An 11431-nucleotide genomic window follows, 5' to 3' on the forward strand; every position below is an offset into this window, starting at 1 on the left:
GAATAGAAGCAAATATTATTGAATGATGATGCACGGAGGAGACTGTAATCATTGCAATGTAATGATGAGTGTAAAACCAATGTTCTCCCATGTAAACTACCTCCCAATTCACAATAAAAACTTAAAAAAAAAAAAAAAAAGAATTCGTGGAGAGAGGAAATGAAAAGACACGGAATTTTCCCAGGAGCTTTTTGAAGCCCTCTTGTATGTACTCATAATACAAACATTAGGAGTAGAACTATGTCTACGTTTGTGGGGCTCATTACAAAGTTATTTAGAAATCCCCAACTTTAAAAATAGAAGTATGTGAAGGATGTAACTAATAAACCATAAACTTGATGCAAATCATCATACCGACTTTAACCTGGCATGCTGATTTTAAGAAATATCGCATAGTTAATATTTGCAAACTAACCCTTGAGTCATAAATCTAAACATCTCCCTAATTTCTAACCTTGAGGATAGAATGAGACTTTCAGCTAATCTCTAACCCTAGCGAAGAGCTGTAACAAGCCAGTCTTTCATGCACAGTGGGCCTTACCCAGGGTGAGGCCTCCACAAGCGTAGTGGTTATGAACCGGACTGTGAACCGCAAGGTCAGCAGTTAGAAACTACCAGCTGTTCCGCAGGATAAAGATGAGGCTTTCTGCTCCCGTAAAGATTTACAGCCTCGGAAACCCTGTACAGGGTCGCTAAGTGTCGGAATCGACTCCACGGCACATAACAACAACAACAGTGAGAGAGACGCAGAATGCCAACAGCCAAAACAAGGTCAGGGACTTAGCCAGATGAAGATAAAGAAGCTTAATACAGGGTTGTTGTTGTTGTTAGGTGCCATTGAGTCGGTACCAACGCATAGCGACCTTATATACAGCAGAACGAAACACTGCCCGATCCTGGGCCAACCTCACTACTGTTGCCACACTTGAGTCCATCGATGCTGCCACTTGGCCAATCCATCTCATTGGAGGTCTTCCTCTATTTCTCTGACCCTCCACCTTACCAAACAAGATCTCCTTCTCCAGCAACTGGTCCCTCCTGACACTATGTCTGAAGTATGAGAGATGAAGTTTGGTCATCCTGGCCTCCAGGGGGCGCTCTGGCTGCAAGTGTAAATTGCTACATTTGATGAAGTGGACCTTTGCTTATGAATGAAGTTTCCCAAAATTCCAACCGAAAGGGAAGGATTCTTCATATGAAAGATCAAGCTTGCCTCCTCTGTGCACTGGGTTGAGAGACACGGACAACTTAGACAGTGTATGTCAAAACTGGGGGGCTATAAACATAAAGTACTGGTGTGGCGCTGCAGGTTAATGTGCTGGACTGCAAAGTCATTTTGAACCACAAGGTCGGTGGTTCAAGCTCACCAGTCGCTCCTCAGAAACCCTATACAGGGTCGCTGTAAGTCAGAAGCGACTCAATGGCACTTATCAACAACAATCAAGGCACTAAGTGATTGGCTTACAAGCTTTCCTGAGATGGCTTAGTTTCAGAACAAGAATGGTAAGGTAGAATCCCCACGGCATAGTTTTCCTCTTATCCAGATGGGTCTGGTTGAAAGCAGATGGGGGAGGGTGGGGATAGGAGCTTATGATCCAATTGTGAGTAATTGTTGTCAGGACTAATTGTGATGGTCACAACTGTAAATGTAGAAGATGTAAAACTAAAAGGGGGGAGTAGTTGATCTTTCATTCCAGGAACAGAGGACCCTAGGACCATCAAGAAGGAAGAGCATGAGTGGAGCATGGGGTCCTGACCAGAAAAAGCAGACCATGGGGTCCTAACCAGAAAAGTGGTCATATCGACCATAACAGCAGAGATGGAGGCAGAGGTGATGGCGTAGAGAGATGGAGCAGCTGAGGACTCGAAGCCCGTGGACTGAGAAAGGTTGTGTGCCTGCAGGCAGGAGACTGGCTGGCAAAGTTTCCGTGGACATTTAAACGAATATATATTGTCTGTGTGGTATGTGTACATCAAAAAGAAAGAAAAGGGAATAGAGGTAAATACTGTTAACCAATGGTACCTGGAGGGGATTGTAATCACTGTAATGAAGCAAGCATATGATTTGTTGAATGTAAAACTGGTCTGCTCTGTAAACCTTCAATTCACACACATGCTTGCTCATACGCAAGTTCAGGCTGAAGCTGAAGAAAAGGACAAGTCCAGACAGCCAAATTATGGCCTTGAGTATATCCCACCTGAATTTAGAGGTCATCTGAAGGACATTTTGATACATTAGACACTAATGACCAGAGAGTTGTGGGATGACATCAATGGTTCATCCTGTTGGGCTCAGGTTGCTATGAGTCGGAATCAACTGGACGGCACCTAACAACACTGAGAGACGGTGTAGATGGACCGAGACAACAAAATACCCACTGAACCAACATTGATTGTTAATTTCTAGTCTCCAGTCCTACAGGAATGTGCTTCATTCTGATTTGCAGGCTTTGCCACTGACTACCTTGCTACATTGTTGCTATTGGGTGCTGTTGAGTTGGTGCACACTCATGGTGACCCCTGTGCACAACAGAATGACACACTGCACAATCCTGTGCTATTCTTGCTGTTGCCACTGTTCCACCCCATCTCCTTAGGGGGTCTTCCTTTTTCACTGACCCTCCACTTTTCCAAGCAGGATGATCTCCAGGGGCTGATCCTTCCTTGTTGTTGTGCCATTGAGTCAGTACCGATTCATATCGACCACAACAGAATGAAACACTGTCTGGTCCTGGGCCAACCTCACCATAGTTATTACGTTTCAGTTCATTGCTGCTACTGCCACTGTGCCAATCCATCTCGTTGGGGGTCTTCCTCTTTTTCTCCGACCCTCCACCTTACCAAACATGATATCCTTCTCTAGCGACTGATCCTTCCTGATAACATGTCTAAAGTATGAGAGATGAAGTTTGGCCATCCTGACTTCCAAGGAGCATTCTCGATGCACTTCTTCCAACACAGATTGGTTTGTTCTTCTGGCAGTCCATGGAACTTTTAATATTCCCTTCCAACACCATAACTCAAATGCATCAATTCTTCTACGATCTTTCTTATTCAACGTCCAGCTTTCACATGCATGAGGTTATTGAATATACCATAGTTTGGGTCAGGCGCACCTTAGTCCTCAAACGGACATCTTTGCCCTTTAACACTTTAAAGAGGTCTTGTGCAGCAGAATAAATTAGTTTATGCATACCAAACCTGAGTATTTATTAATTTTCAAGAATAAAATGGCATACAGCATTCATCATTCGTGTAAGTAATTGTAGTAAAATACTCGGAGGCTTCAGAAAATTAATGGAAACATTCGATCATCAGTTATTTTCATTATTCTAAGAACTTGTACATCAACACCAGGAGAAAATACAGGTTGATCAGTTAAATTGTAATTTTAGATAAACATTAATCTTTTTTGTTTTTGTTTTGTAATAATTATGTCTAAATATTGCATAGGATACTTATACTAAAAAAATGATTCGTTGTCTATCTGAAATTAAAATTTAGCTGTCATTTGGAATTTTTAGTTGCTAGTCTGGCAGCCTCATGCCAGCGAGTCACAGAAGGAACCCGTGAAGAAAGGACGAATGAGCGATACACAGAAACGCCAGGAAAAGCGAGGAACGAAACTAAAGCGCCCAGCTAGGCTCCCATTAATAGCAAAGCGGGACCCAGGGGGCGTGGCTCACCAGAGACACGTGTCTGACGCCCCGCCCCGGCCCATCTGAGTCAGCGCGTGCGTCCGTGCGTCTGCGCGCGTGCGTAAGCGGGGAGCGACCTGCGTGCCCTGCGTGCGTGCTCCCGCGCCGGACGTCGCCCTGCGTGCGCGTCCCCTCCGGCCTCCGCCGGTTCTTATTGCGGCCGCGGGCGGCGGCGGCGGCGGCAGCGGTTCGCGGTAAGCGCGGTCGGAGGGTTGACTAGGCGACATGGAGGCCGCGCTGCTCGTGGTCCTGGCCGCGGCGTTCCTGGGCGTCGAGGCCGCCTCCGAGGCTGGTGAGAGCTGGGTTGGGGTCCGCCCGAGGCGGGGGTGGGAAGAAGGCCCCTAGCCTGGAGGCGCCCGGGGCCTACGGGCAGAGCCTGAATGGAAGCCCCTGGGTTGCGGGGGGTACCGACGGGGTTGTCCTGGACAGGGCTCCGGCCCGGGTCGGTGGTGGAGGTGACGTCCCCAAGCTTCAGGGCCTGCAGCGTCCACGTCGGAGTGGCCCGCGGGGCTGGAGGACGTTTGGGGTGGGGGTCTCGGGGTGGCCTCGTGCCATCGGCCATGGCCGTGTCTCCAGGGTGACCCCGCCGTTCGGGCCTCCTGGTCTGGAAAGGGGGCTCCTGTGGTCCCAAGGGTCCCCGGATCCGGGAGCACATGAATTGCTCGGGAGCGGGCCAGCTCCCTGTCGTGGGGGGCGGGGGGTAGTCATTCCTGCCTTACAGGGGGGGAAACTGAGGCCCCGGGTTCAGGGCCTTCACCAAGCCTAGCCGAGGGCCTTCGTTTCCATTGGCTAAAGCGGGCCGCGTTTTGGGGGGGCCGGAAGCGAGACAGGCGCTGCTGTGCCCGGCGGAGAGGGCACCCCCTGTTTGATTCTGGGTTCAAGATTTTCACAGTGACCTTTCGTATGTAGGGGTCCGGGCGAGATGGAGGCATCGGTGGGGGCTCCTGACCTCCTTCAGTCTCCCCTCTTCTCCTGATCGCCCAGCCATCGGCTATGGCGGCGGGGAGGGGGGAACACGGCCTTATCTGGGCTCAGTTAATGCTGCCAAGTGTCCCCCAGACGGACTTGATCATCCTTTTCCTGTGTCCAGCCGGGCCAGCTTGTTTACCTCCAGGCCCCGCTGGCCCCAAGCCTGCCCCAGGGAGCGGGAGGGCGGGGCTGTTTTTAGAGGAAGGTGACTTTCCTGCAGATCCCTGGTCACGTGACGCGCTCCGGGGATCAGAGCTTGGGGGTGGGGCCCTAAGTGCTTTGCTGAGCCCCGGCCGGCGGGCTGGGGGCATCCATCCTTGCATCACCCCCAGGAAGGGGCTTGTGAGACTTTTATATATAAGAACACAAGGCGTGGCTCTCACCTTGTGAAAGGCGGGTCCCAGTTTCAACTTCTGCCCGCTTTAGTCACAGAGCAGCAGGTGGACTTGTGAGGGAGGTCTGCACCTCCCGACCTCCTTTCTTACACCCGACCATGGGGACACCTGTAAAGATGGGGACACTGGTAGGCGGGCGCCTCGGACCACTTCCAAATTGCAGGGGCAGGAGAGCAATGGCCGCCTCTGCTTTGTGGGCTGTGAGCAGGGTGCTCGTGTGTCCTGGGAGCCTGTTCATCCTGTGTCAGTATGGGGTCTGAGGTGGCCAGAGGCCTAGGTGGGGCCAAGGCAGGAGCCTGCATCAGAGCCCATGGAATATTCTAGAAAGCAACCTAACCATTCCATCTCCTACCAAAAGACTGTCCTTTGTGGCTGCCAGATGCAGGGTGGGAGGGTGAGCCCTTTTTTGCCAGAATGTGTCTTGCCCAGAGGGATGGGCTGGGAGCCAGAGCCATAGGATGGGGCCTTTCCCTGTGGGAGTGCGAGGGTCCAGATACCACTAAGCCTGACCCTCTCCCACACCACCACTTCTGGCTGCCCACCCCACAGCTGGCTGTGTGTAGGAGTGTGCGCTGTGCACTAGGCCCAGCATCTGTGTGTCCTCTGCCCCCCCGCTGTCTTGTTCGCTGCACCCTGTGGCCTTCCAGGACTTTGGGCTGTTTCTCAATATCTAGTTGTGTGGCGCTTTAAAACCTAGGCTTCTAGAGATGAACAGGGGTCACCGTGCAATGCCTCAGCAAGGGGGCTTCTTCCAGCCCTTGTTTCCATGTGGAGACTGAGTCAGAGGCCCTCCAGAAAGGCAAGGGTCTTCTGTCCATTTGGGATCTCTGGGCCCTGAAACCCCTCCCTGAGCTCCCTGTCAAATGTGTGTGTCTTCACAGGAGGCAGAGTCTCGACCTCGGTGAATGAGGTGGGCTCCAAGGTACGTCTGACCTGTGCCCTGAACCACAGCGCCACAATCATTGAGGGCCACCGCTGGATGCGGGGGGACAAGGTGCTCAAGGAGGACACGCTGCCTGACCCGAGGACCGAGTTTGAGTGAGTCCCCGGGGCCCTGGGAACGGGTGAATGGGGCGGCAGTGCTGTGGCTTTACACCGGCTCACACCACCCGATTGTAGGGTGGACTTGGAAGACGCCGGGGGCCAATATGCCTGCATCTTCCTCCCCGAGCAGGCGGGCAGGGCCAGCATCCCCGTGAAGGGTGAGTTCTCCTGAGGCCGGGATGGGATCCCTGTGGCCGAGCCACATGCTCAACCCCTACTGTCCCCAGGCATCCCGAAGATCTTTGCCGTGAAGAAGTCGGAACACGCCAACGAGGGCGAGACCATCATGCTGAAGTGCAAGTCTGAATCCTTCCCGCCCGTCACCGACTGGGTCTGGTTCAGGAAGGAGGACACTGACGAAATAGTCATCGTGAACAATTCCCAGAGCAAGTTCATTGTGAAATCCTCGGACACGTGGTCGGAGCTGCAGATCCACAACCTGGAGATGGAAACCGACCCTGGCACGTACGTGTGCAACGGCACCAACTCCGTGGGTACCAGCCATGCCACTGTGACCCTGCGCGTGCGCAGCCGCCTGGCCGCCCTCTGGCCCTTCCTGGGCATCGTGGCTGAGGTCCTCGTGCTGGTCACCATCATCTTCATCTATGAGAAGCGGCGCAAGCCCGAGGATGTCCTGGACGGTGAGGCTCAGGGCTGCGGGCAGGGCACTTGGTAAGGGTCCCCCTGTGGCGGGAGTGGGTCTGTGCTGACTGCCCCTTCTCTCCTCTGTGCTGGCTGCAAGCTGGCGTCCTCTCCGGTAAGTGGCTGCCTGCCTTCTGTGCTCAGTTCTGGGCCAGGGACCTGCATGGCGCGGGAGCTCAGAAGGCCATGAGGACTGGGTTGTGAGGGAATGGGTGGCAGCAGGTATGCAGGGACCAGGGTCTCTGCGCTGGGGCCCTGCTGACCTCACTTTCTCCTCTCTCTCATCTACTGCCACCGCGTCTGCAGATGACGACCCGGGCTCCGCACCACTGTGAGTCTTGGCTCTGCCTGAAGGGGGGCAACAGGGGTTCCCTGGGACAGGTGTGGGAGCTGCCACATCCCTGGGCCAGCACATGCTGGTCACCCTCCATCCTAGGGACTTGGATGTGGGGGGTGTTGAGAGCTTGAGGACAGGCACACTGACTGTCCAACCTCCTTGCCTTATAGGAAGAGCAGCGGGCACCCCTTGAATGATAACGACAAACAAATCCGCCAGAGGAACGCCAACTGAGCTCAGGTGGGCTGCGTGGCCTCAGAGAAGTAGGGACCAGGGCTTGAGACCCCAGGCACCCACTGGATCCTGAGCCTTTTTCCCCATCTAGGCAGGCTCCAGACGAGGCAGAAGGAGCCACCTGTCCTCTCCATGGTCAGTCCAGTGTTTGCAAGATCCTTGATCCCCTTACCTCCAGAAAACCCACCTGGGAGAGGGCAAGCATCGTCGATTCAAGTCCTATACTGATTTCCCGTGTTTCGAGCAAACCAGAGTTTTCTACATACAGAATTTCACTCATTTCTACTCCGCCACGGGTATTGTCCTTTTCTTTCCCTCCTCATGAGCCCCATGGAGTTACGGAGGTCTGGGCTCCCCATAGCGGTGGAGGGCTTCCCTCCTGCAGCGTGTAGTCCGCACATCCTGCCTGTCTGAAACCCTTGCTGACTGGTCCCATCCTGCGCTTGTCAAGTTCATTAAAGTCCTTGGTCTGTGGTCTGACCTGAAGTCTCTGTGGGTATGGGATGGGCTGGCGGGGGGGGCCTAGTCCCCTCACCTCCCAGGGGAACCCCAGGCCCCTGACTTACCAACCTTCAGCCCTGCTGTCTGTGCCCCATCCATGGCCGTGCTGTCTTGGGAGCAGTGATCCCTGTTCACAATAAAGGCCGACTGCACCCCACCTTTTGGCTCTTGTCTGCACTTGGGCAGGAGGAGGAAGGGACTTTATTAATAGAGACCCCGTGTCCTCAGAACAGATACAGGGCATCCTGCAGGTTGGGAAGGGCACTACAGTGGTTCAGCGGGTCCATGGGGGTTGGGGGTACATCCTAGAACCCAACAGGCCTTCTGGAGCTTGCAGCCTGTGTGTGCTGTGGGGAGTGAGTTCCTGAGGTGGGGGGTCTGGAGCAGAATTTGCATTGAGAAGCTGGCCCTGCCTCTGCCTCCTACACAGAAGGGGCCCTGCAAAGTGCCGGCTCTCCAGAGAGCCCACCAACAAAGGGGGTCCTTGCAAGTGAGATGCAGCTGCAGCAGCTCCCTCCTCTGTCCTGCAGGGGGCAGTGTCACTGCACAGCCTGTGAGGACTAATCCCCCCCCCCATGCCGCCCTCTAACACTTCCCTTTGTGAAGTTGGACCCCCACCTATCTGACACGGTAGTGCAGTTCCACTCAGCCTGCCAGCCCCAGGCAGAAGAGGGGCGCCCTGTTCACAGGGAAGGCCTGGGGCTCAGACCTCTTCCAAAGCCAGCTGCCACCAGAGGGCGCTGCACCTGAGCTAGCAGGCAGAGGAGGCCAGGTCCCAGCTGAGGACACCTGGCAAGGTCAAGGCTGGTACCTCCGTGAGCCCCTGGGGATTCTGAAGGGAAGGTGTGGAGGACCCTGCTGACATCCTGGGAGGGGTGCTTAGACACACAGGGTGTGGGGAGTTCAGCATGGGATGTGCTACTCTGCAGAAGACTGCTGAGGCTACGTGCTCAAAGATTGCAGGTTTGCTAGGATTCTGACTCAACTGGCTGTATGTTTGTGTTTGGGGAGGCAAGCAGGCCCCGGGGCCCTTCAGGGGAAGGGGTCCTTTTGCTACTGAGGCCTTGTTTCCTTTGGTCTGGGTACTTGTGCATTGATTAATTCAATCAGCACATCCCCCCACTTAAGTGAGCTTGGGTACAGCTCTGTGAAGCCTGCCTTGGTTTCTCCAGAGGTAAGATGGGATCAAAGGACTAAATGAGGTCACCTTGCTGACGCTAAGGAAGGCACCTCCACAGAACCCTGGGAAGCATGGGGTCTCTGGACTTCCAGTCCTGTGGGCAAAGCCAGGGCGGGTGGACAAACAAGGACGCATTCATGGGTCTTCACCGGATGCTCCCCACCTCTCCTCCCAGGCCCTGAAAGAGGGCAGGGCCCATGGCAATGCTGGGTCTCACACCGAGACTCCAAGCTGCACCCCTCACCTCACTGGGGGTGGGGTATTAGGGTCCCACAATGGCAGCAATAGCGCTTAAGGGGGGGTTACCTGGCAGTGATGGGGGGAACAGAGCTAGGGGGTAAATCCTTGAAGCAACCAGAAATGAGGGGACATCAGACTGGTTCACCTCGTCTTACACTTGTACCCTAAATTACTGAGGAAGGGGGAGAGTGACCTTAGCAAGGAGCCGGAGAGAAAAGTACAGTAATTCTAAACGGGCAGTGGAAATGGGGTGGGAGACACTGGCTGGGGGCTCCTGCCCTGAAAGGTCATACTTGTGGGTATGGCTCTGAGACCCCGGATGACACTTCACTCCCTGGCAGTCAAGGGGGTCCCTGGTAGGTCTGTATTGAGTTCAGCACTGCTCAGTGACCCCACTCGTCTCCTGGTTTTAAGTGGCGCTTTGCTTGCAGGGCCCTCACATTGGTGAAGCTCCTACCCACCAGCTGCACCTGCCACAGACTGAGCAGAGAAAAAGACACCGGGGGTGGGAGTGGGTAAGGTCCCCAGGGGGTGGGAACTTGACTTGGGGGTCAGGGAGGAAGGGCTGGCATGCCTGGAGCTGTAGTAAGTCCAGAAGGGGATGGGCCAAGACCCCACAATGAACAGCTGCTGGGAGCCATTAGAGGGTGCAGGCAAGGCAGAGAGGGGAAAGGATTTGGAGTTTGATGGTCTACACCATGTAGTTCCACCCCCTAGTTTCCAAAGCCCACCCCCACCCTCCACTCCTGTTCAACTTCCCCAACCAGCCAGGCATGTGCCTCAGGGCCTGCGTGCTGCCCTGCCTGCCCATCACTGTTGGTACAGACACCCTCGACACCAACCCTTTATCCCTCCGTCCCTCCTTCCCTCAGGTATTTGCTCAAATGTGCCATCCCTCCTCTGCAGGCCCTGGACATGACCCCCAGTGCCCCCCTCATCCCCTTTCCCTGCTCTGAGTATTTGCTTAGCTCCTCTCACCAGACAAGCTAAAATTCATTACATCATCAAACTCACCAGTGTGAACCACCAGATCGGAGGTTCAAACCCACCCCACCAGCTGCTCCTCGGAAACACTATACAGGGCTGCTGCTATGAATCGGAACTGACTCGATGACACCTAAAAACAAACTCATTTACTGTCGTCGACTCTGCTTTCCTGCCAGACCAACGGTGGACTGTTAACATTTAAAGTCTGGGTCCCCAGACCAAACCAATCAATCGCCTTGGACACCGACTCAGAGCAGCCTTATGTGTGTCTGTGCTCCATTGGTTTGTACTGAGTTCAGTGCAACTTTCAATGGCTGATTGTTAGAAGTAAATCAACAGACCTTTCTTCTGAGGTGCCTCTGAGTGAAATTGAACCTCCAACCTTTTCTTTAGTACATGAGTGTGTTCGCAGTCCACAGCTCAGGTCTCCTTTTCGTGTGCTCAAACCAAACCCACAGCTGAATCCATCCCAACTCCCAGTAACACTTCTGAGTCCCCACAGTGAAAACCTGTATGGGAGCAGACGCCCTCATCTTTCTCCCTCTGAGGGGCTGATGGGTTTGAAGCTCTGACGTTGAGGTTAGCAGCCTGACTCTTTCATGTCTGGGGCCTGAATATTATGAAATTGATAAATATTTGCCGAATGAATAAGTGCAAGTACTTAGGGCATGAAGGCAGGAGCTGGAGCTGACCTCCAAATGCCAATGGTAACCTGGCCCAGGGAGGATGCTGTGGTTGAAGATGAGCTCCCAAGGCCTACTGACAGGGCCCCCCGCGGCTCAGAGAGGGGCTAGGAGCCGCTAGTGCCATCCTCCTTTGTGGTCACAGGGCAGGTGGCCAAGGAGCCTGGAGCAGCTCTATCTATGTGCTCTCCAGAGGCTAGAGGCTTGATGTCTGCCTCTCCTCACAGCTCTGTTTCCAGCACTGGGGCTCTGGCGACCTGCCCAGCCTGACATCTTCCCAGGGAGAACATAAAAGACCCCCCTTCAGCTGGAACAGGCATCTGCCCCAGGGCGGGCCACAGCCTGATGGTGGCAACTTCAAGTCCTGCCCATCTGGCTGAGGATGTGTGGAATGGTCCCCTAGGGATTCCAAGATCTCAGTTTCCCCTCCCCAGAGTGTGGAGTAGTGCCCCTCATCTCAGCCCACCCAGTGTGCTGAGGTGGATGAGCATGAGGTAAGGCGGTCCTGGACCACACATCAG

General features: G+C 54.1%; 1 protein-coding gene and 1 pseudogene across 1 annotated transcript; both read left to right on the plus strand.

Annotated features, from left to right (window-relative positions):
* Positions 1-3896, plus strand: part of LOC102822052 — a 9290-nt pseudogene extending 5394 nt beyond the window's left edge.
* Positions 3897-4691: 795 nt separating this feature from the next.
* On the plus strand, positions 4692-7319 carry BSG (basigin (Ok blood group)). Its single transcript, XM_006876729.1, has 6 exons — positions 4692-4872; positions 5944-6100; positions 6182-6264; positions 6334-6747; positions 7055-7079; positions 7256-7319. The coding sequence occupies exons 1-6, from the start codon at positions 4692-4694 to the stop codon at positions 7317-7319; spliced, it is 924 nt and encodes a 307-aa protein (XP_006876791.1).
* Positions 7320-11431: the final 4112 nt, after the last annotated feature.

This window comes from Chrysochloris asiatica, unplaced genomic scaffold, assembly GCF_000296735.1.
Source record: "Chrysochloris asiatica unplaced genomic scaffold, ChrAsi1.0 scaffold00409, whole genome shotgun sequence".
Lineage (NCBI taxonomy): Eukaryota > Metazoa > Chordata > Mammalia > Afrosoricida > Chrysochloridae > Chrysochloris > Chrysochloris asiatica.

Excerpts from the sequence above, each read along its gene's own strand:
- BSG (XM_006876729.1), top strand. The coding sequence starts at position 4,692 with ATGGCGGCGGGGAGGGGGGAACACGGCCTTATCTGGGCTCAGTTAATG. Across the intron at positions 6,101-6,181 it reads GACCCGAGGACCGAGTTTGA|GGTGGACTTGGAAGACGCCG; the intron begins GTGAGTCCCCGG and ends ACCCGATTGTAG. Across the intron at positions 6,748-7,054 it reads GCCCGAGGATGTCCTGGACG|ATGACGACCCGGGCTCCGCA; the intron begins GTGAGGCTCAGG and ends CCGCGTCTGCAG.